Source organism: Populus alba, chromosome 4, assembly GCF_005239225.2.
Source record: "Populus alba chromosome 4, ASM523922v2, whole genome shotgun sequence".
NCBI lineage: Eukaryota > Viridiplantae > Streptophyta > Magnoliopsida > Malpighiales > Salicaceae > Populus > Populus alba.
The window spans coordinates 2734811-2760962 of NC_133287.1; the positions used below are offsets into that span (position 1 = coordinate 2734811).

General features: G+C 30.7%; 2 protein-coding genes across 2 annotated transcripts; one reads left to right on the top strand and one right to left on the bottom strand.

Moving 5' to 3' along the window:
- Positions 1 to 5377: 5377 nt before the first annotated feature.
- On the bottom strand, positions 5378 to 9458 carry LOC118042805 (uncharacterized). Its single transcript, XM_035050521.2, has 5 exons — positions 9212 to 9458; positions 7538 to 8873; positions 7150 to 7419; positions 6481 to 6636; positions 5378 to 5773 (listed from the first exon to the last, which is right to left on the bottom strand). Exons 1-5 carry the CDS (start codon positions 9217 to 9219, stop codon positions 5654 to 5656), a joined length of 1890 nt encoding a protein of 629 aa, XP_034906412.1. The 5' UTR covers positions 9220 to 9458; the 3' UTR covers positions 5378 to 5653.
- Positions 9459 to 19324: 9866 nt separating this feature from the next.
- On the top strand, positions 19325 to 24744 carry LOC118042797 (uncharacterized). The gene is made up of 4 exons (XM_035050509.2): positions 19325 to 19675; positions 19799 to 20073; positions 24048 to 24207; positions 24332 to 24744. The coding sequence occupies exons 1-4, from the start codon at positions 19489 to 19491 to the stop codon at positions 24631 to 24633; spliced, it is 924 nt and encodes a 307-aa protein (XP_034906400.2). The 5' UTR covers positions 19325 to 19488; the 3' UTR covers positions 24634 to 24744.
- The last annotated feature ends 1408 nt before the right edge of the window (positions 24745 to 26152 follow it).

The following is a 26152-nucleotide window of genomic DNA, read 5'->3' on the forward strand; positions in this document are numbered from 1 at the left end:
CTCCTTGCTATGGTTTGTAGCTATAGAAAGAATAAAGATGATGATTGCTTTCGCATGTAAAGGAGCTCCTTTTAACCACCAGGATGCATTTCTTTTCTTTGGAACGTTCACTGTTTAGCTATCACAAGGACATGGGCATATGAACATTGTGTTTAAAGCTACGCATACCAGAGAGTGCATGGGAACAATATTTTTTTTTTTTTTGTTTTCCCTCCCTTCGTAGGCCTGGGAGCTGTCTATTGAAGACAGTATTTCCTTCTGGTCTCTATCAGATAGCTTGCCTGTGATTTGCCGTGGTTATTTTGAAGTGTAAAAATATAATGATCAAGTGTTACAAGTGTCTTTCAAAAAAAAAAGAGTAACTATTCAACATCGTATACAGATAACTGAAAATAAAAATGATTGTTAATATCCAAGAATTAAAACGATGAAAAATGAAATAAAAAAAATTTAATGAACAAAACAAAGTAAAAAAAAAAAAAAGAAGAAGAAGAAAGAATACCAGCAGCAAACATGGGTGATAAAATTAAAAAAAAAAATCAAGATTATAAATCTCATGAGAAATTAAAAACAAATTAAAATTTAATGAAAGGGCTAAGAATAAAAATAAAAATCAAAACATTAAAATCATAAATGTCATCAAATATTGAATTGAAAATTCTTATGGCCATAAATTCATAAAAGAATCCAAAATAAAAATAAAAATAAGTGAGAATCAAATCTAAAAAAAATTAAAAAAAAATCAAAATTAAAATATATTATTTTAAAGTTATGCTAAACCTGATAAGCTAACTTGTGACCTAGTGGATCCGAGATTTTATGTCGGCTTGAGTTTTAAAAGAAATTGAAATAGAGTAAGAAAAGCATTTGATATTTATACTTGATTCAAAAGAAAAAAAATCCTCATAAAAAATAAAATTGAACAAAGCTATATATATCTTAAACTTTTAAATTGATATGGTTTTTTGACATAATATTAGAGTCTTGATAACCAAACGATTACGAGTTCAAATCTTATCATTCTCGTTTATTTGATAAAAATTAAGTACAAAATAATATGTGTTTGTACAAGTTTCAAGTTCAAAAGATTTTTATTTGAAAATGTGTGTTAAAAAATAATATAAATTAGTTTTTAGAATTTCACCTAATAATTTTAACTTTTAAATTGAGATGGTTGTTGATAACATTCTTGAGTTAAGTTGAAAGTCAGATAAAAAAACATTAAACAAAATTAAACGAAACAAAAATGAATATTTTTTTTAAGTATAGAGAAGATTTCTTGCGTGCGGCAATTGGCGAATGTCTCCTTGACTTTTAATTCCAGTAATTTCCCTGTGGTTTCATTTGTAAAATGTAACAAGGAAGGAAAAGGAAAGAGTGGTTGAGTGAGCGGACTTGCTGGCGGTGGACTTTCTTTTCACCTAATTAATTTGCATATCAAATTGAGGAAATATTGTCATTTTTTTTTTTTTGGAATTCTGTTGAGTTTTTACTGTTGTTTTTACTGTTGTGAATTTCATTATTTATTTTTATTTAATCTACAGATAGTGTAAGAAAGTTCAAGATTTATTACACCGGTGAAACAATAAATTTGATAAAAATATCAAACTAGAGATATCATTCTTTTCAGAGGGTGTTTAAAAATACATGATAGCGTTTAAACAATATAAAAACATAAAAAATAAATTTTTAAAAATAAAATATTTTTTAAATATAAAAATAAATAAACTTTCAATAACACCACCTCGCAACACTTTCTTGTTGCACTCGTCTTTTGTCTTCCAAGGAAACATTGAAACTTGTATTTGGAACTTATACTTTTATTCTTACAGTTTTTTTCAAATGTTTTATCATTTCCATTTTTGTTTTTTTGAAGAAAAAATCTAGACATCAATTCCTTATTTTTTTTTTCAATCCTCACTCTAATTTTTATGTCAAACTGGAACTCGTTATAATCTGAGGTGTTATGGTAATTTTTGTTTTATAAAATATTTTTCAAATTATTTTTTGCTTAAATTCTTATATTTTTAAGTTTTTATTATTATTTTAATGGGCTACGTGTGTGTGTCTATATATATATATATATATATATATATATATATATATATATGAAAACTTGTTTGTTTAGCTGTATGGTTGTGGTTGCTTTTCAAATAACTTTTTGTGTCAAAATAAATGTCAATAATATTTTTTTATTTTTAAAAAATTATTTTTAACATCATCATATCAAAATAATTTAAAACACTAAAAATAAATTAATTTAAAGTTAATAAAAATAAATAAATATATTTTTTAAAAAATACTTTTAAAACACATAAATAAACTTCATCCTAGCTATTTTTTTTTTAATCTTTCCCTCCAAAAACTCCAACTATGTGACAAAAATGCATAGAATTAATTAGGAAAAGTTTAGCAAATTATATAATTCACGCGTAGCTTCCCGTGTCTGCTCGGTTAATTTGCGAGGAAATTCCTTATAGTCTAAGGAGGAAATTAATGTTTTTTTTCATTCTTTTATTTTTGATTTTATTAAAATAATCTTTAGTATCCTAATTCTTACTCTTTTCCTTCAACGTATAAAATAATAAAAGAAGAAAAGAAGAAGAAAGTAATTCCGTATCCGTGGTTGGAATTGCATCAATGGGGTGGAGAGTAATGGCGAAGAACTTTCATGGCAACCACGCTGCCGGCCTTTTTCCAAAAGAACGCGGACGGGACACCAATTTCCTTCCTATTTAAAGGAACGTCTCCTTCTATTTCGACATGCAAAGAGGAGGAGGATCTACTGCTGGTGTGCATGCTCCTCCGTCTCAGTGATCGTGCCCTTTTCATGGATGGATCAGCAAGGGGCAAAGATGCACAAGAGAGATGTAAAAGGGTAGGGAAGGGGAAGAGAAAGATCGATATCGACTACCCTTCTTTTTCTCTTATGCATTTTTGTCCCTCGCTAGTCTCACCCATATTGTTAATTTTTTTATTTTTTTATTAACATGGTTGTTCGGGACTCTGAAGTTAATAATCATGTAAGTTTTCAGTGACTCTGATGTTTATGAAACTCAAACCGGTGATCTTTAAAAAACAAACTCAAAGCCTGACTAGTTGAGCTACACCCCTCAAGATTGTCCATATTATTAATTTGCTCTAATAAGGCCATGGTGCAATTCACTGAAATTAATAAGGTATGTTCTGGTTTTTTTTTTAAAAAAGATGTTAATGATTTGCTCCCTCTCTCTAAAAGGGGAGGGGTTCTTTGTTAGGTGGAAAGAATTTGCAAAAACAGTACGGAAGGGGCAAGAAGGAAGCAAGTCGGATTGGAGTGGAAAAGGATGCCATGGGAAGCTGAGGTGGTTGCACATCTTGGAGAATGTTTGGTCTTGTGTTAGCTTGTGTTTTTTTACTTTGATCATGGATAAAAAAATTATTTGTTTAATTAAATAATTTTTGTTTTTAATGTTTTAAATATTAGTTTTGTAGAAGTCATATTTTTCATTCAATATGATGTATTTTTATTTATTTATTTTGTATGTAAAAATTTATTTTATATCAGTTTTAATCAAACACGTATTTTTTAAAATTATGACTAAAAATATATTTTTAAAATCTTAATTTTTAAACCAGCAACAATTAAGAGAATTCTTTTTTTAATGTTACTTGATTTATTTTTACTTTTTTTTAGATCAATATATGAGTATACCTTTATGCAAAGGCTTATATAATTATAGTGGGTAGTTACGTACTGTCTTGTCTTTTCATGAGAATTGAAGCCGTCAACATATCCTCACTAATTATTGTTTAGCCATCATTTTCCAGGCCATGATTTACGGTTTGGAAGTGTGGTGGTAGAAAAAAAAAAATCATATATATATATATATATATATATATATATATATATGCGCGCACGTATATTTAGATTTAATAACAAGTTTTTTCAAGTTCATTAAAACTTGGCCAAAATAAATTGGTTTATTGGCCTACATACCAAAAAAAAATCAAAAACCCATGTTTCTTTTCAAAAGAATAAAAAATAAAAAAAAAAAACAATGATTCTCAATTTACAAGATTTTTTTGAACAAAAGAACCAAAGTTGATGTTCGCCACTCTTGGAGTCCAAAGCCCAATTACTATCATTCATATGGATTCAACGTTCCTTTTTTAGTAACCTGGACAAAATCTCATAACGGATAAGCATTATTTTTCACACGTTTCATTTTAGAAAGGGATCATGTCTTGACTTCAAAAAAAAATATGGGTTATGTCTATTTTTAGCAATTTCAATAAAAAATATTTTAAGATTTAATGTTAATTGATGAGTCTTTTATTTTTAGAGATTAATATTATTTTCTAACATGTCTAAATACCAACATCAAACTTTTCACAAAATTAGAAAAAAAAAAACTAAAAATAATAAGGATAATAAATGACAATCATAAAAACCAATTTAGAAGAAATACACTTAATAAATATAACCTTTCATAATATGGTAAGGATGACATTTTCCCCTTAGGCATAATTAATCATTACCTTAATCTCTAGAACTAATACTAACTTTTAAAATCCCTAATTACTAAATAACAACTCCAATATTTATTTCAACGATGCATATTTTGAACCCCCCACCCAGGCGCAACACATGATGCTTGACAAACTGTGTACCACCATGGTTGAATGACTATGTTGCGTCTGCTTCAAAATAGCTATTGATGTTCTTGCAAAAATTGCCATTGGTTGGAGTGATTAACCATGAATAAGTATATGTAGGTATCTTGAGACTCTGGTGATACTTATTTAAACAATCTAACTGAGCCATCAATGAAGAGAAGAGAGATTGGAAAAGGGAGGGAGAAGAAAACTCTTTTTCTAGTAGCCCGTGAGGCAGCTTGATGGACTCTCTTTTAAATAAGTACGATAATAGCCCTTAGATGAATTCGACTTGCTGCTGCAAATTAGTATTATAAGGAAATGAGAAGGGAAACACTATCAAGAAACCCGATACCATGATCCGTTAATTTTATACTCGGATATATTTCTATGATTGAAGAAATGCCCAGGCAACCATTGGTTATAATATGGACATCAACCAGTTAAATGCATGCCACTACAAGTTCCACCCATAAAAAGCCCTTTGCCAAGAAGACGGTCAATATAACTTGTCTCCTGCCATGTCTACATTCACCATCAAAATGCCATAATGAGATCAAGAACCAATTCGAGTAGTATGGCCATTACACAAACGAAAGTGATGAACAGAAATAATGAATAATTGTTCATGAGATCTACCCTATGATTGTACTCCTGTTTTGTTTTAGTTCCTCGTGAGGGAAGGAAAAAGGCTAAATGTACAAAATAATATAAAATAAAAAAACAAAAGGAAAGCAAAGAATACAATAGAATGTCAAGACTTTATTACATCCCTCCGCCCCATCCACGTCACCATTTTGCGAGTTTTGAGAAATGACATGTTAAATTCAGCACAATGAATACAAAAGGGTAAAATTTCACCTAAAAAATGGAAATGCAGGAGATTTCAAGGGGGGGACAAAAACTGAATTTTGTTATTTCTTAAAAACCGGTATAATTTCCGAGTCCTCGGACTGTCAAAATTGTTTTTTCAGAAACAGTAACGTAAAAAGAAAAAAAAAAAAACAAAACCTTCTTATGGGCCCATCAACCCATCAATTGTATAGGAAAGAGACTTAGCCCAGTCAGCTCGAAGAAGCAGTGTTTGTAATGTCTGCATCACATTGTATCCTGGATCTAGCTTCCGTTGCCAGCCCTAAAGGAATCGCAAAAACCACCAAAAGAAATGATATTGAATTACATCCCCTGTTAATGATAACAAGCACTAATACATGGAATAGGTTCCCTTATAGCCAGTAAGCAAGCTACTTCATAACATATCACCATGTAGCTACTTCTGGGCCTCTTTTAGCAAACATCAAATTTACTTTCATTTTGCAGACATCAATAAACAAAAACTACAATCTTTAAGGAAAGCAGGAAATAAAAAATTAGAAGAGTGAAGAAAACATCGAACTTTTTACAGTAGGATCACTTGCATATTACAATTCGAAGTTGCAAATCTGACCCCAATTCAAATCTATACAGTATAACCAACAAAGAAAAAGTTTATAGCCATGATCACCCATTCAAATCTGAACCCAGTTTTCAAACATTGTATTCGTCAATTCCCAAGTTCCACAAATATGAACCTGATCTCAACTGACCAAAGGTTTCCCCCATTTGTCTTAGATTTTTTTTTTGTCTTTTAACAAAAGTCTTGGATAAATTCAGTTCCCAAATAATTAACATGTAATGCAGAATGCCATTTTACTCCACATTTTGTCTTTCCTCATAAAAAGCACTTTATGTTTTGCCTACGAGTTCTTGTCCCTACCCTGTTGCTAAAAACATCAAGAAACCAGGCTATTGTCCTTGTAATGAAACATTAAGCCTTAAGGTAAAAGGAAAGAACTAGGTTACCTCAAGAACCAAGGTTGTGACCATGACGGTGCAAACATTGCCATCAATATTAACTCTATGACGCCTGACTTTCTCAAGTAATTGTTGCATGCAATCTGCAGGATGGACTAGATCACCCTCAGGAGTACCCCAGAAAGTGAATGACTCTTCCACTTCCTGTTAGAAAAGGAAGTTATGTATTGCAAATTAAGATATAAAGTCAAAGTTATTTTTAATACAGAAACCCCAAATGAAAAGAAGCGCGGGAAGGATATCAAAATGTTCACAACTCTGTTATGAAACCATTAGTCCACCTTTTTTTCTCCAAAAAAATACAACCTATAGGAATAAATTACATGCATACTAAAAACTTTCACTTCACTAAACAGATTAAAATTTGAAAACACTGCAAAGGTCCCAATAACCTTAATAGACTATTATTCTCTTCTATTCACAATAGCTCTTTGCTTAGAGAGATTCAACTTTCAAGCCCATGTATTTTATCACCTAACCAAATAACAATGGAAAAGCAATTAATAACACGAGAAATAATATACCATCTTCTGATTTGTCACCACAACCTAAAACTAATGTAAAATTCAACTATCCTAATAGATAAGGTAACTCATTGCATTTTTAACACAATTATTCCAAGAAAAGGAGAAAAAACCTATGCACCCCATATCTTACTTCAATAAAGGCCTTCGGATTTGGGCAGTTTTGTCGCTTTGACAAGCTTAGTGCAGATTCTGCTGCAGTTCGGCCATCCCGGGTGGCTACTGCTTTAAAAAAATTGATCAAATTAATGCGATCACCCTGAGAAAGTTCAGCAGTCATGCCAACATCGAGGAAAATGACATGAGGCTTTGATTTAAAGAGCCGTTTCCGAGAAGAACTGTTCTGAGAAAGCCGGACAAGGATATTTCCAGGATGCATGTCTGCATGTATAAAGTTGTCCACCTGAAATACGAAATACCCCATTTTCTAAATGAAAAACACTTAACAATTTTCCACTCATAATTGAGAACTTCAAGTCAATACATTGATAGCAGCAAACAAAGTATGAAAAAAAACTTACCAGAAGCATTTTCAGAAGTGCATGAGTTCCAATGTGAGCAAGGGCACTTTTAATTCGATTATGACCTTCAAGGTCATCTACATAGTGCGAGACACTTTCTCCTTGCTCATATGATTCCACCAAAACAGCAGGATGCACAAGTGGATACACAGGCTTGGGAAAAGAAACATCCTTCCACCTTCGGAAGTTATATATAAAGCGGCTTAATTGTGCAGCTTCCCTTGCAAGATCCACTTGAGACATCATGAAAACACCAAACTGTTGCAGGCTCTCATCCAGTCTCAGCCAATTCAAAGTTGGAATAAATGTTGATATCTTTGCAACCAAGTTTATTATCATAAAGTCTCTTCTAATTGATTCACCAACACCAGGATGTCTAACCTTTACAGCAACTACGGTAGGCTTTGTCTGTTTTTTACCAGGGTAACGAAATCTCAGAGTGGCCCGATGCACTTGAGCAATACTTCCAGATGCTACAGGAACTTCTTCAAAACCCTCAAAGATTTCAGAAAGCTTGCGACCAAATGCTCTTTCAATAGTTTTCTTCGTGTAGGCAAAACTATGTTCAGGAGCTTTGGAATGCAGCTCTGAAAGCTTGGTGCATAAATCTCTAGGGAATAGATCTGGCCGGGTAGCTGCCCATTGACCCCATTTTATAAATGCTGGACCTGCTTTCTCCAGTGTCCGGTGAACAACATGAAGCCATATTTTCCTAAACTCTGGTCCACAAGAATCAGCAAATGGAGCCATCATCATGCTGGGCGAGAACAAAATTGCTAAATAAATAGCCCTCACTAACACCACAAATGCATCTACAACAGCAGATACTAACAACGTGACATAAGCATGCCCATCTTGTGCACGCATATACAAAGAATTCGGATAAAAATCCGATTCCACCAACGTTCTTTGTGCCCATGCCACCTGCCCACACATCAACGCTAAAGCACTGGGAACCACCAAATGAGACCGTGTCAAAGCCAAGCTAACTGCTTGAGCTATCCTACTTATCCGAGGAAAACTCCGGCCATTAGCAGAACCTTTCCTGCATAGCCTTTTCCAAGCAAGCTGGGCATTGCGTGTCACCACATCACTCGTAGATGAATAACAACTTGTAAAATACCTCCGTCCAAACTGCTCTTTAACATTGTACAATGCAAAAGACGAATGCCCTCTTGGAAAGCTATATTGCGAGTAATATCTAAATTGCGGTAAATGCAAACCAACTGAAACTACTGTCCCATACTTTTTTACTTCCAATAATCGATCACTACTACTTTTCTGTTTACTGGAAATTAACCGTGCCACTTTTTTAATATTTCCAATCGTCAAAAACCTGCAATTCAAATCAAAGATTTCAATAATAAAATCTAAAATACTTAAAACTGTAAAACAGAATTATAACTTACATACTCAATAAAAGACCTTAAGCAAAACAATCATATTTTAGGCTCTATATATAATATCTACGAAATACACAAATAAATACCATATACCAAGCACCCACGATGCTTAAAGTTGTAGCTAAAGATAAATTAAATATAAAGATCATAAATTTCCTATAATTTCTAAATCCTGGACATGGAATTACAAATTCATTTAAAATTAATCAAAATCAATAGCTCAAAATCTAAAAACGAATTTGCTCAGAGAGGAGGGCGGGGATCAACCAACCTGGACATAGCGATCGAGAAGCAAGACGATTAGTTGATGAAGCTAACGTGCGCGGGAGGTTAAAAATGGAAGCTCTGTTGATGATTGTTGTTGATGCAAGCATTTTCTCATGGATTCTCCTCCTTTTGAGCTGCTTTATGGATTTTTGTTTACCTGCCTACCTTGGTGAAACGTATCGACTTAGGGGGCTTTTTGTGTTTTGGGAGGTGGATGGCGAGGAGGCAACGTATTGAATTTGAGACCTAAAGATTGAAGGGCAAAAAAGAGGGAGAAGGGAGAGACAGGAGAAACGTTGGGCCTGTTATTGGGCCCATCGTATCAGCGCTATTTTACGCGGTTCATTTTGTATCCACGTCTATTATTAATTAACTAGATCTACGCTATTATTTTTTTAATAAAATATTTAGATGCTTCAAGGATTTTTATTTTAAAAAATAAATTTAATAATTTAATAATTAAATAAGTTGGATTTATTTAAATTACACGAAAAAAAAAAGGAAATAATATCAAATGAGAAAACATATATATATATAAAAAACTGATAAATAAGGATTAAAATTAAAAAAAAAAAAAAACAATGAAGTATCAACTTGGAGTAAAATTAAAAACAATAAAACATTTATAAAAGAGTTAAGGAAAACAAATCATAAGAATAGAAATCAAATTAAAAACACAAACACATGAACATAAATATTGCTTAAAAAAAGTTTATATTACCACAAATAAGCTCATGCATTACTTAAATTTAATTAATGTCTTCATATGCTAGAAACAAGACATTCTAACCTATTTTTCCAAGTAGAGTTTTCTCTACTTTTCTCATAAAAGATGGATATTCCTTAAGATGAAAATCATTGTAGTTTGTAGCTCATATATAAATGTTAGAGCATAGCAGAATCACATTAAATCTTGAATGGTTAGGAAAAAAAAATTTGATGTACAAAAAATAATTTAAGTAAATCGGTATAATAAAAGAGTATTACAAAAAAAGTTACTAATACTCCTTGGATAGTTATGATTTCTTGATTGACTAGATGTTTTTGAGCGATTTAAGGTATGCTATAGATACATATATACCATGTAACCCTATTTTGTCATAGTGAAAAATAAAAGTTTATAACTCCTGTGGATGCATACATTTTGTCGAACCATGTGAAATCCTATATTTTTTTTTTCTCTTATATGGTAATATTTGTTAATAATTGCTACAATTTTTTCATAACAATAAAAATATATATACCAATAATGTATTAAAAACATAGTTGTTATTAATCAAAGCATATCCACAATTTGAAAAGAATAATCAAACTTGGTTGTGGACATTATAACATCTATTTCATCGTTTCTTCATAACTAATGAAGATGATATTATAACTGAACAAAAGTGGTAAACCAATGTTACATAAGCTGTTTTAAATGTATTTCATTTCAGCTTCAAACCAATACAATAAACTCAATATTATACAAATCATGATGCATCATTTGAAATCAAGTTTTAAGACCTGTTTATTAATTTTACATTTCAAAATCATTTTTTTTAATATTTTTTTAATTTTATTTTTGTTTAAAATCAATATATTTTTTGGTATATTTAGATCATTTAGATATGTTGATATCAAAAATATTTTTTAAAAATAAATAAATATTATTTTAATATAATTTCAAAAAAAAAATATTTTCAAAAACAACTACTACTAAATAAATAAAAAAAGCAAAAACAAAACTGTTTTTAAGAGTTGCAAAGAAGAAGGAAATCGTCAAAGATGGCAATCAATCCATATTTAGCCATGTTGAAAAGCTTTGACAGATAGCAGATCTAAAGGAATGATCAAAACAACATCAATAACATAACTCTACTGTGAAACTAGAGTCACCAAGGTTTGAAAGCCAGCGAGCTTGTAACATCAAGAAATGGAATTGGAAGGATGAGGAATGTTTGTGTGTGACACGTTGCAAAAGGTCTTACAAGACTGACACGCACAAGAAGTTCAATGATTTGCTAACGGGACACGTTTTGGTCTTTGTCATTTCTATCGGTTATGGAGATTGATTCGGTTATGGAGATTGACGGATTCTTTTACCATGGACTGGTGGTTTTTTTTTTTTTTTTCTCTTTTTCTTCCTTTTCTGAGGAACAATGGACTTTATTTTTTTTACACATTTCTTCGGTTTCCATCACGGTTATAAAACCTGAATTAGTTTGATAAAGTGAAATGGAATTCGAGATATAGATAGGCTCGAGCTGGAAAAATATAAAAAGAAAAAAATATAATTATCCTAATAAAAAATCCGAGTTGATTTGCGATCTCAAGCCTAATATGATAAAAAATGAGTCCATAATCCATAGACTTTAGTTTATATATATATATATATATATATATATATATATATATATATATATATAAAATCTAATCAAAATTTTGGTAATTGACCTGCTTAAATTTATGACCTAAATCTAATCCATATCTGTTTTACAACTATGGTTTTCACTTCAATTCAATACATAAAAGTGGATAATTGATTTTTTTTTTTTTTTGTATGTGAGTTTATTCTTACATAATTATTTCAGATTAGAACCTTGGAAAATATTAAGAAAAATAAATTCTTATGAATACATTAATTTTGATAGATAGTTTTTTTTAATAGATGAATAAAAAATATTTAATTTTCTTGAAAAATAAATTACATAAAAAGCTAAAAAATCTCAACTATTCATTGTGCACACACTTACATTTTAGTGTGAACTTACTATTTTGGCCATTTTAGAGCAAGCTCGTTTAACATGGACTTTTGAAGGTAGGAAGATTTCTTTTGAAGGTAGGAAGATTTTTATGAGACTCATTAATCATTACAAGAAAGAATGAGGTTTTTTTATATCTTTGTTACATAGTGTAATTATTAAATTACCTTTAAAAGAAGAAAAAAAATCATGCTTCGATCAAGGGACTTTTCGAGCTTTTCATTTTTTTTTATATAATGCAATTACTTAAATGCACTTAAAAATAATTTTTATTAGCTTCAAATGCAAGGATACTTTAGTCATTTTCTTATGATCTTTTTTTGTTATTCTCCTATGATGTCAAGGGTACCTGGATCTTTTAATTTATAAAATATAATTTAAATAAAAAAAAGATTGAAGCATGCAAGCACGCGTCAGCAAATAGACACTACCTGCACCCACACGACACCAAAATAACTTTGAACAACACTGTTCAGGACAACGTTCAAAGTGCTCCACCACCCTATCATGATGGCAAGGCTCGTGCTATTAGAAGATTGTCGATTGAGCTCTCACCACATGTTTTTTTTTTTTCCTTTACTCTCTCCCCTCTTAAAAAACATGCTAACCATTGCCAACCAAAAAAAAACAAAAAAGTCTACTTATAATTTCAATTTCTTTAATCGGTGCATGCGGGGTTTCAAGCATTTATTAGTTACATCAACATCTCCAACGAGCAAATACTCATTGTTTAGTTTTCTACTTGAGCTCTTTGGTGTGCAACAATGGCGTCCCTCAGAGAAGCATCTATTGCCTGTGTTGCAATCTTCATGTTTATTACAACGGAATTTAATTATTCGGCCTCTTGCTGCTGCCAATTGTGAACCTAACAATCAAGTTTTCAAAATATTAATTAATTAATTCTTAATATATCACAAAAAATAAATATATAAAACAAAATAATTAAGAACGAAGCAAATGTTACATTTGAGAGAGAAAGACTAACAAGCTGCAATGGTCAATAGCACATCTAAAAATGCCAGTTTGAGTGAAGATTTCTCCATAGTTTTTTTTGTTTTTTTTTTTCTCAGCCGATTTCTCTTCACTGAATATGCCAATGGCTGTTCTTGATGCCATGCTATATAGATGGGTGTGGTTGTATGACTGTATAGGGCAGAATCTAAAGAGTATAAATGTATTGCTGGATTTTTAATTATTGATTGCATACCTTTAATTTCTTTAATTTGATTTCTTTAGATATTATGTAGATCCACTTTCCCACAGATATCCCTTTTTAACTCATCTATGGAAATGGTAACTAAAAACCCTCAAATTTTACCCTTTATTTGTCCAATTTATTCAATTCAATCTAATTAGGCTAAACTTTATTAAATTTTAAGATGAATTCCAATCAAGATTTCCAAAAATGTTCACGAAATAAAACAAATTACCTTTTTTCAAGAAAATTAAAAAAAAAAATCAAAGATTTAGCTCCTTAAACATGCATCTTCAATAGAAGTTTTTTCAAAAATTTATTTATTCTTTCTTAAATACTTTTTAAAAAAAATTAATGACTGAGTATTGTGGTAACCTTATTAGTTATTAGATTCTTAAAAATGATATCCCAAAAAAATTGAGCTGGCTGGACCTTAGGCTTAGGCCCAGCCTAACCTCCATTGTTCTCTTTTTTTTTTTGGGATAGGTCCAATTCAACTGTACTGGCTGGGTTGGATTTAGCAAGCCCAACCTGGTTAGTAACTTGGTTTTTATTTACAAGGTAAACTACGACTCGTCCTGCTTTTGGTTTCCTCTCTTTTCTACTCTTTGTTTCTTTTTGGGTTTTTTTGTTTCTCCTTCTTTCCATGTTCTCTTTGTTAGTTAAATTTTCCATGTATTTTTTATCTTTGTTTTTTTTCTTCTCTGGTTTTCTTTCTGTCTTTGTTATGTATTTTCTCTCCCCGGTGTTTGCTTGTTCTCTCTATGTTTTTGTCCTGGGTTATGTATCTAGAAATAAAATTAATATAAAAATAGTTTGGATGTAAAGTCTATAATATCTCAAAAAGGTTTATTTGATATTTTTCTAAAAATAATTCTTTATCATTTGAGAAAAAAAAGGTTAATTGCAATCAATTCCCCAATTTTAAATTTAATACCAATTTAGTCCTCAAGAAAAAAAATCAGCTCCTCACTCATCAGTCTTTTGCGTAATCTATGGTTTGTTGAATTATAAAAAGTAAATTATTTTTCATTTTAAATAAAAATGAAAAATATCTTAATAGCAATAATAATAATAAATTATTATTATTATTATTATTATTATATAATTGTGTCGTGACTTTTACCGAAGGAAAATCAAACGCATTGTTGTTTACCTGGTCATAATAAAATAGAACGCTCTCCTTTGATGGACTACCATACTAATTAAAATTGTTTTTTTTTAAATAACACAGTTGTTTTGAAAATAAAAATAAATTGTGTTCAGAAAAGTATTGTGAAATAATAATTCCTTTCAAAGTTTCATAATTAGTTTTAAAAAGTTTTAGATAAAAAGCTAATTATGCTAAATAAAACATGAAAATTACCCTAAAACATTATATCAAAAGTAAGTTGTTTTACATTTATTTTTAATGATAATATATATATATATATATATATATATATATATATATATATATATATATATTGTGTTTACACATTGAGAATTTATCTAAATTTACATATGTGAACTTGTTATTGATATTAAAAGACTATATGAATTTAAAATAGTGATTTAAGAGTAGACCATAATTATATAGCCTAAACTTTACTTTTGAAATACATGCGATATATGGACTTGAGGAGAACATAATGGTTACTTAGGATTTGACCCATTCAACTTGATTATGATCACAATGAGCTAAAAGATCGTCACTCACACTTGACAACTTTATATAAAATCATGTTCATCTAGCACAAATTATCTTGTTGCGTTAAAGAATAACATCACCTAAAATAATTTTGCACGTGTCCCTTGAACATAACAAAAAAAATACATATTCAAATAACAAATGAATTATCACTTTTCTATTTTATTTTTTTTAAAAATAAGAAGTTGCGTATTAATATCTTTTATCATCCACTTGCATGTCCTTGAACAATAATTAATGATGGTTTATTTATTCCATATTGACTTTACATATAATAAAAACAATAATTATGCAATAACATTACAAAAAAGAGAAAATTATGACATTTAAAAATAATTTGGATACACTAAAGTCCAACCATATACCAAGCAATTTTTTATCTCTTATTTATCAACATTCTTGAACAACGCTTAATAATAATTCATTTAGCCTAGACTTTATGAATAACAAAAACAATCAATAGACAACTAAATAAATCAACATCGTATATACAAAAACAAGTGCACACAAAAGTTATACAAGTCGTCGACGCATATAAAATTTACACCGATATCAAATAATTGCACCTTGGATAAATCGGTTGTGACTTATTCTCCCAATCTCACCATCAAGTACGTGGTATTGATTTTAATCTTACCGCACCTTTAAGAATAAATTTCTTATGATTTTATATTTTTGGGGTTGCCATGACATGGACACCAGCACTCCATATAGGAACACGCTTAAAAAACTAATACTTTGAAAATTATTTAAAATTTTAAAAAATAATCATTCAAGGTTTGAAAATGACCTTCAGGAACTACTCGAGATGGCCAAAAGCTGTCGAAAGTGAACTGGGTAGAGGTAGCAGATGAGAATGACACGGGGGTAGCGGACAGACGTGTGGAGACAGCAGCGCATTGGCTGCACACACCGATAAGGATGAGATCCTTAAACCTGTTGAATCGAGTTCGCTCGCTCCTCCTCTTCCATTCTACACTGACAATGAACTTCACCGTCGCTCGAGGAGGGGGATAGATGCCAGGAAAACTTTGAGTTTCTTTCTCTATCGGTTTTCTCTCTCTTCACCAGTTCTTGGCTGCTGCTGCTGCTGTTGCTACAGCTACTGCTTTTGTCGTTGTCTATTGATGGTCGTCGGGTGGCTGATGCGTGGAGAAGCTGGAGGAGGGACTGTGGCGGTTTTATGTGTAGATCGATGCTGACAATGGCTATCGGTCAGTTGGATGTTTCGGCAAGGATGAGGGAGACAATGGTCGTGGTCTGTGGTGACGCTGAGATAGGCTATCATGTAGAGCTTTTACTGGCGTAGAGCGGAACTGCTGTTTGGTGAAGAAGAGATTGTTATATATAGAATAATATAAATTATATTATAGTTATTTTTATTTACTAGTTTAAGATTTTATAAGATTAAGATAATTTTTTGATATAATATTAGAGTTTTGTTGATTAAGCAATCATAAATTTAAATTTCATCATCTTTATTTATCCAATAAAAATTACATATAAGATAGTGTAGATCTATATAAGTTTCAGACTCAAAGAATTTTTACTTGAAGAGTTGTATTGCAAAAAATAATATAAATTATATTATGAATCTCACTTAATAGTTTAATTTTTTAGGTTGAGATAATTCTTTAACAGAAAAAAGATGAATAGCTTGTAACTACTTGCTAAGAAAAGGGGGGTTTTTATTTTTTAAACTTGGAAAAAATGAGACTGTTATAAGTTAAAAAAATATCATCGTGTAAACCTATATTAATACAACTTTAAGCAATTTTAAATGAGTTATTAAACCTGATTTAAAATTGATTTAGCTAAAAAGTTAGATCCTAAGTCATACAGGTTAATCTAAGTCAGCTTGAGATAATAAAAAATATGTATTTGAAATTTTAATAATTTATATGAAAATTTTTTGAAACAATATATATGGATATATTGTCTAAATCCATGTGAATGTAAAATGATAAATTTTTTTATCTTGTTAAATTCATTGGTAATGCAAATTTAATGAATTGTTAAGAATCAATCTTGAATTAATTTTATCTCATTGAATCTTCTCGTATACATTATTTTTATAATTCAATGAATTATTAGAAATTAATTATAATTAATATTGAATTAATCTCATACCATTGAATCATCTTATATTCATTGATTCTGTAAATTTATTAAATAATAAGAAATTACTTTTAAATTAATTATGCATCCCTAGCCTCATGTATAAATAAGGGTGGAGAGATTTCATTCTTGGAAGTTAGAGAAGAAGCTTTGTTATTGAAAATCTAGAAAGCGAGTTGCAGTTTGCACCTATTGATCGGCGATTTGCCTTAAAGATACATAGAGGATACAATTCTCTGCGACAACCTTATTTCATGTCCTGGTTTTTTGTATAAAAAACACTTACCTCATGAGTAATTAGGAATTAAATCAACACTTGTGTCATCAAAAAATAAACTCTATATTCATTTTCATTTGTTCCCTCATGTCTAGCATACTAAAAATTAACATTCTAATTAAATAGATCAATAAAAAATGAAAATTATATAGCTCAGCTAATAATCTATATCCCAACAATACTAATAACATGGTAAGTAGTATGTTTCGTCTCTCAAATTTTACTTTTTCATATTTGATCCCTTTTCTCTGGGCTTTTTATGATTCATTCCATAAGTTCATCTTTCTAAATGTTTAGAGAAAATAAGAGAGGAAGTCACAAAAGAAAAAAGTAGAGAGAAAATTATTGGATGAAAAAAATTATATCCAACAATAACTTTGATTTTGTTATCCTTGGATTCGTCTATATGAGGAGAACTCAATGAAGGTGATTTTAGCCTTCAATGATGCCCTGCAATATAAATCAAGGCTCGAAAAATGTTATTTTGGTTTGATTTTTAATTTTTTATATAATAAAAATGCGTTTTGTAGTTAATAATGAGTTTCAAATATCCATATGATGATTTTTTGTTATCTTGTTTTTAGTGAAAAATGAAGTTTAAATTTATCTTTTTAAGATTCTTGAATTTTCAATCATTAGAGCTAGTTTTGGTGTTCAAGAAAATGTTTCAAATGGACAGCGACTTATTTGCAATATTCTGAAAAAACAAATATCAATATCATCTGCTCCTACTGAAAAATATTTAAATTCAGGAGTGCGGGCCTTGATTTTTAGGCTTAAGCATCATTGGGAGTTATGGATTGGGCCAAGCTTTCGGGCTAACATCTCAATCCTAGTTACTTATGATTATTTTTTAAATGACTGTAATATATATATATATATATATATATATATATATATATATATATATATATATATGTTATAATAGAATTGAATTTAAAAAAATTATTTAAATGATATTTAAATAATTATCAAATTGTGATATATTTTTTAAATAATATCATATCTTTTTATTATAATATATATATAAGGTTTTCCTCATTAACATTCAATACATATAAAATATCTATTTAATTATTTTTAATTTTATATATTTTTATGTTTTTCTCATTTTTTTATATTTTTTATATATTTCACATGGAAATTATATATTTATGATTTTTTCTAATGTTTTTTTAAAGACAATAATAAGTTTTAATTTAAAAACACTATACTTCTTAAGAAAAAAATTACACGTTTTTGTGAAAAAAAAATTAATAAGAAAATCGATTTTTGATTAGAATGATACATTTTTCTTCTTATTTCAAATCAATAGAAATTTTTTCTAGTTTTTATTTTTATTTTATTTATTTTTTATTCAATAAATCATATTGTTATTAGAAAAGATATGTTTTTAAAATAAAAAAAATTAAAATATTAAAAGAAAATTTGACAAAAAAAAATATACCTTTCCCTTAATTGAGATATTCATTATATTTCTTATGAATATCTATTATTATTGCCACACAATTAAATAAAAAAAAATACATGTGTATCTATACTTTGCTTTTTAAAATGAAGATTAATTTTTTGTTTTATTTTTTAAGTAGCGTTAACAGCATATTATGCAATTTATCGAATCATATATTTTCAATTCTTTTTATGAAATACAAACACCAATTGGAAGAAATTGGAATGGAATATTTCCAGGCATGCATAGACATAAACCGGAATAAATTAAAGCCAGCCCACATCAATTGGAACAAAAATGATCAAAGCTGGCCGGAAAGGTAGACATGATTATTTTACAGTTAAAGAACGTAGTTTAATTAGTTGATATATATATATATATATATATATTAAAGAAGTGAGCAGGAGTAGGTGAGTTTACAAAGTCAACTTCGAATCCCTTAAAGAAGGGTCGTCCCTGAAAGAACAGGATTGGAGGTGGTCACTGATCACGATATGGTGCAGGTTGTCATATAAAAATATTTATATAAATCAAAATCAAGGTAATTAATTAAATTAATAGCAACTAGAAAATTATTATGAGACCCCGGCCGCCAGTCCACTAATTAAGGGATGATCATCGGTTGGTAGGTTTTGTTTTGTTTTTTGATTTGGTAAACGAAGGAAAGTTGGATGCATGAACTGTTCACCAATTGATCGTCCCCTCAAACCTATATAAATCTACAGATCTGCATCAAATTTCTCATCATCTCATCCAATTCCTTAATTTACACTGATTTCTTTAAATCTTTTGCTTCACATAACAACCATGGTTTCTGGAACCATTTTGGGAGAGTACACCTCCGCAGTCCCAGCAGAGAGGCTATGGAAAGCATCATTCTGTGATGGCCATAACCTCATCCCTAAAGTTATGCCCGGAATCATCTCAAGCATTGATATACTTGAAGGAGATGGTGCCGGGGTTGGCTCCGTCAAGAAGTTCAACTTCACCGATGGTTTGTTTGAGCTTACAATTCCTAACTACTCATTATGCATAGAAAACAACTATACATACATGCATCATGTACATGCGGGAGTTGCTCTATTTTGTTTTTGACAATAAGATTCACTTTGTGCAGTTATCAAGGACTATAGCTACGTCAAGGATCGTGTGGTGGTGATGGACCAAGAGAATCACATAGTCAAGTATTCCACCCTTGAAGGCGGCGTTCTTGGTGTCAAAGTGAAGTCCTACAGTGTTGAGGTTAGTTTGACATCAACCAGTGAAGGAGGATGCTTGTCCAAGATGAAGATTGAATATGAATCAATCGGGGACAGCTTACTATCCGAGGAAGATGCCAATAATATGCAGCAAGGAATCTTTGCTATGGTGAAGGCTATTGATGCTTACCTGGTGGAAAACCCTACTGCTTATGCGTGACCAAATATGGAGTCTTGTGGGCATATATATTTAATGGGTTCAGAATTCTGGTGTTTGCTACGACGTTTGTGTGTATTTGATGTTTTATCGCAAATGAAATAAATTACTTCTGTCATGGAGATCCATAAATATGCAAGAAATTCTACTATCCTTGAGTGTTTAACACAAAAAGAACGAAATTAGTGAACAATTGTCAACTTCCCTTCAGCGAAGAATGGGAAGGGGGGGTCACATTCCATAACTTGAATGAGCTTTAATCTGTTTTTATTTCTGCATGCTGGCTGGACAACGACTGAGAAAATTGTCCACTCCAATAAAAAATAAATGCGTATAGTTAATATTTATTATAGCACAAACCTATGGGTGGATAGATCATATCATGGAAATGGCCGGCGATCCAAGGAAGATGAGCAAGAACAACTTGCGTATATTAGTTTATGTAGCATGTATAGATGTCGTGACGATTATCTTTGTGAATCAGGTTAATCAGGAATAGTATGAATAGAAATGATAATAAATTTTTATTTTTTATCAATAGAAAAAAAAAATTGAGAATTACCACGTAATATTTTAATCATTAAAAACCCTAACTAGTATTAGAGTCTTAAAACAAAAAAGGACTGATTGTGTGAAGGTAAGGTATTAACACCTCTAATACATTTTATATATATATAATGTAAGTTGTATTGTTTATTTGTCTAATATATACTAAGAAAAAAATTATGTTTTTTAATTGTTGATTTGTCTAAGGTTTAAGAAATTTTTTTCTTAAAAATGATGTTTTTATCTTATCACATTAAAACCTAATTGTTCTAATGCCAACAAAAAAAAATAAATTATCTTTTATTTAATATTAGAAATATGATTTATGTACAAGTTCATAATCTCACATATTAAAAGAAACAAAATATTTTTATATATATATATTTTTGAAATATATGCCAAAATACTTTGGAATTTTACATATTTGTTGTACAATCCATGAAATATTTTTTAAAAAACATGTTAAAGCATTTTAGATTAAAAAAATGCATAAATAACTTTAGAATTTTTAGCCAAATGCAAAAAAAAAAAATATTGATCACTAGATTATTGGTTAATCATGTATAAGAAAGAGTTTTGTGCAAATAAATAAACTAATATTGATCCAAATCAAGGGTCTAAGACAAAATTCTTTTCAAAAACACGAAGAACATTGCCTAGAACCCAGCAAAAAACTCAGTCATGAGGCAACCATTGCCAAGCCCAAAAATGAGCATTTTTTGCCTCTAAAACATGTTTTTTTATCCCAACAAGTCATAATATTATACATAACCATGTTTGAATCTAAAACTAATAAAAAAAACATTAAAATCAAGTATGAGCTACCAAATCCAAAAATAAACAACCTAAAACATCATACATGCTTGTCGCAGCGATGGAGAGGAAGCCCGGTGGCAGCTGTGGCTATTCTTCTTCGCTGGTACTTTTTTTTCTTCCTCTATCACTTCCCGTTCTTCCCCGCTTCTTTGATGGCTTCCCTTTTTCTTTCAAAAGAATTGTCTCCTCTCTCGTTTTCTCCTCCCTTCCTCCTCTCTCACTGTCTTCTTTCTTCCCCCCCGTTCTGTTCGGTTTTCCCCTCTCTCTCACACATTCATTCCCCCATTTTTTTCTCCTCCCTCTTTCTTCCTTTCGAGACAGTATTTATAGGGGTAGGGGGAGCGGGGTCGACCCTACTTCGTCCCATCGTTGCCCATGCATAGGGCACACCAGTCTCCTACTCTGTCACAACGCTGGTAAAGGTGTCCAATGGAGGCGTCGCTTGTGGGGCACGGCTTCTCTGTCTTCTCATCATGAGGAGGTGCAGGTGGCATCCGGTTTTGGTTTTAACAGGGCACGTGGAGAGGGAGAGAAGAAGAAACAAAGAAGAAAAAACAGTGCCGCCTCAAAACGACACCGTTTCGTCTCTCTTAAAAAAAAAACACATGAAATGGCATCTTTTTACTTAAATCACGTTGTTTCATTTAAATGAAAATTGGCGCCAAAGTGCCAGATTTCAAGTCAATCCTTTAATTTGCGCGCGTTTTGCATTTTGGTCCTTCCTCTCGGATTTCTTCAATTAAATCCTCGATTGGCCATCAAACTTCAATATTATGTAATTAAGTCCTTGATTTGACCAAATCAACTCTTAAAATTATAATTTGACCCCAAAACTTTAATTCCTTCCAATTAAAAACCTACATTGACTTAAAAAAACATTTTTTTTTTTTTTTTTGCAATCAACCCTCAATAAATTCAATTAAACCTTCAATAAAATTTAATTGAGTCCATCAACATTTGATTTTATACTTTCTTCCTTAAATAAAATTTTCTTAATCAATAGGGCTCTCACCGGTCAATGATATACTATCAAATTTGAATATTTGTATTTTTGAACCTCCTCAACCAATTTTAATCATTGTTTTTTGTGCTCTGGCATCCTATTTTCACTGATATATTTTTTTGATATATTATATATATTTATTTTTTAATTTTTTAATTTTTTGTATTTTCTCTTTTCTTGTACGGGGATCAAAAAATGAGTTACAACAATGCTCATGTAACATGAATTCAAAATTGGTTTCTTGAACCTATTTTGACCAAGAATAAGTTTAACAGGCTAAGGATAAACATTCTAACTTTAACATGTATAGCTTAAGCTCAACCAAAGCTAAAACAACATTTATATATCAAAATGAAAACTTAAACAACAACTTTAATACATAAAAAATATGAAAAAAAAACATTTAAAAAACTTCATTAAATAGAAATCAAAGCAAGAAAGAGGTGAATGCAACATCATTTGAAAAACGTTTCAAACCTATTTTCTATACTTGTAACTATAAATGGAAGCCAAAACCAATAAAAAAACAACAAAAGTAAGCTATAAAGGACCTCTTTATGGGTCTGCAATGTATACCTAGAACAATTATTTTCTTTTAGCTTTCATTTGTAAAATTTTACATCTCACAAACTTACAAAACTTAAAAAAACTTTTCTTTAGGCTTTTAAACCTCTACCCTTATATTTTTTTTATTGATATTTCTCTCATCTTTTTTATACTTTTTTTTTTTTTCTTTTCTTTTTTTTTTCAACCCTATGATCTTGAGGGGTGTTTATAGAGAGTTTTATTAGGATTTTGGAATGTTTTAAATTCATTTCTAATCTCTTGATCTTAAGGGGAGTGTAGTGAATCCTTAATAAGAACCTATTGATGAGCCTTTGTGTGTGAATACACGAAAATCAAACATTTTTTGACTGATAGTTTAATATCGAAGATTAACTGAAGTTGCCACTTTTCGAGGTTTTATTAGAGCAATACTAATGTTATTATCGTCTAAAACCATTTGAAGTTGGTAAAGAAAAGAATATTTTTTATTTAGATCCAATTTTATTTAATTTGAAGATTTATATCTTCACGTTCATTCATACATATGAAGTTTTCAAAGTGTAAATATATAAAGAAGTGAGTAGGAGTAGGTGAGTTTACAAAGTCAGCTTCGAGGATCCCACGTCCCATCAAGAATAGGTCGTCCCTAAAAGAAGAGGTGATTAATCACAGACTTGGAGCTGGCCCCAGATCATGGTACGGTGCAGGTTGTCATATATAAATATTTATATAAATCAAAATCAAGGTAATTAATTAAATTAATAGCAACTAGAAAATTATTATGAGACCCCGCCAGTCCATTAATTAAGGGATGGTCATGGGTTGGTAGGTTTTGTTTTTGTTTTGTTTTTTGATTTGGTGAACGAAGGAAAGTTGGATGCATGAACTGTTCACCAATTGATCGTCCCCTCAAACCTATATAAATCTACAGATCTGCATCCATTTCTCATCATCTCATCCAATTGCTTAATTTACAGTGATATCTTTAAATCTTTTGCTTCCCTTAACAACCATGGTTTCTGGAACCATTTTGGGAGAGTACACCTCCGCAGTCCCAGCAGAGAGGCTATGGAAAGCATCATTCTGTGATGGCCATAACCTCATCCCTAAAGTTATGCCCGGAATCATCTCAAGCATTGATATACTTGAAGGAGATGGTGCCGGGGTTGGCTCCGTCAAGAAGTTCAACTTCACCGATGGTTTGTTTGAGCTTACAATTCCTAACTACTCATTATGCATAGAAAACAACTATACATGCATCCATACATGTACATGCTGGAGTTGCTCTATTTTGTTTTTGACAATAAGATTCACTTTGTGCAGTTATCAAGGACTATAGCTACGTCAAGGATCGTGTGGTGGTGATGGACCAAGAGAATCACATAGTCAAGTATACCACCCTTGAAGGCGGCGTTCTTGGTGTCAAAGTGAAGTCCTACAGTGTTGAGGTTAGTTTGACATCAACCAGTGAAGGAGGATGCTTGTCCAAGATGAAGATTGAATATGAATCAATCGGGGACAGCTTACTATCCGAGGAAGATGCCAATAATATGCAGCAAGGAATCTTTGCTATGGTGAAGGCTATTGATGCTTACCTGGTGGAAAACCCTACTGCTTATGCGTGACCAAATATGGAGTCTTGTGGGCATCTTTAATGGGTTCAGAATTCTGGTGTTTGCTACGACGTTTGTGTGTATTTGATGTTTTATCGCAAAAGAAATAAATTACTTCTGTCATGGAGATCCATAAATATGCAAGCAAATCTACTATCCTTTAGTGTTTACCACAAAAAGAACGAAATTAACACCCCATTTCTCAGATCATGTCCAATAAGAAGAGAATTACTGCACATTAACACCCCATTTATCAGATCATGTCCAACAGCTGCCAGCGTACGGCTCCAGCAAATCAATTCAATTGATCAATATATTGATTTCGAATGAAGAAAGAAAGTAGATCAGTGCTGCTTTCTTTTAAGTAAAAAATCGAAGCATTACGAATTTGCTAAAGTTTAGTAATGGGTTCTCAAAGAAGCATTTCGAACACCCTCTTCGAGCCATGGTGCGAAGTCCACTCATCCGTAAGGGAACACATAGGGGGCCTATGCTTAGTCTCCTGTAACATCGATCGATTCTAGAATAAGTATGCGAGTATCTACGTTCAATAAGCACAAAAGGAGCTAAAATTTTTAGAGAGTTTATCTAATGAGGGACTTTTGTCAATAGCCTAGGAAATATAAGAAGAACGGAGAAACACATAATCAGCAGATTCTCTTGACTGCGCAACAATCCAAATTCCCATGTGCAATCAATTCAAGAACTTTTAAACTTCCTTTGCTTCTCTTTCTCTGTAATTTCATGAATTTCAGGATCACAAGTGGAAGAGGGTGGTTTCCTATGCCCGAACCGTGGCACCACGAGACTCTAAACCCGGATCCATTACAGCCCGTTTAGAAGCATTTGTGTCATCCATGATATATAAAGATGATTGAGAATCGTCATCTCTTGTTCTCTTTATACATAATTGATGACCCAAAATGCTAAATTGCTCATCTTTTGTTTTATTTTCTTCATTATCGATGTGGGTTTCTTGTTTTTTTATCTTGTAATTGTAGTTGAATCATATCTTGTTGGATGTCGCTGCAGGAACAAAATATATTAAGGGAAAATAAAGAGTCACCGTTTAGTAATTAAAAAAAAAACTTAAAATTCTAAAATATAACTTTGTTTCAAAATTTTAAATTTAAAGTAAATGGTTAGCTATATTTCCTGTGTATTTTTTTAATTTTTTAATATTTTTTTTAATTTCAAATTAAGTCTTTAAATACATTTTAAAAATAACATTAGTTCTTATAAATAAAAGACTCATTAAAAATACTAAAATTACATCCTAAAAAATAATTTTTATCTAAATTATTTAATTTTAACATTCATAAATTTAAACATGTCATGGGATTATGATTTTTAAAATGGGTGTTATAAAAATGTTAGAAATTTATATTGAGCTTTGGCCCACAATATGATTAGTTTTGAAATGGATCTTAAGACTGTCATTATTATTTTATAGATTTTAATATATCTCGTTTACTTCATCCAAATTGTTAAATCATGTGTTGAAAAAATATTATAGAATGATAATTTATTA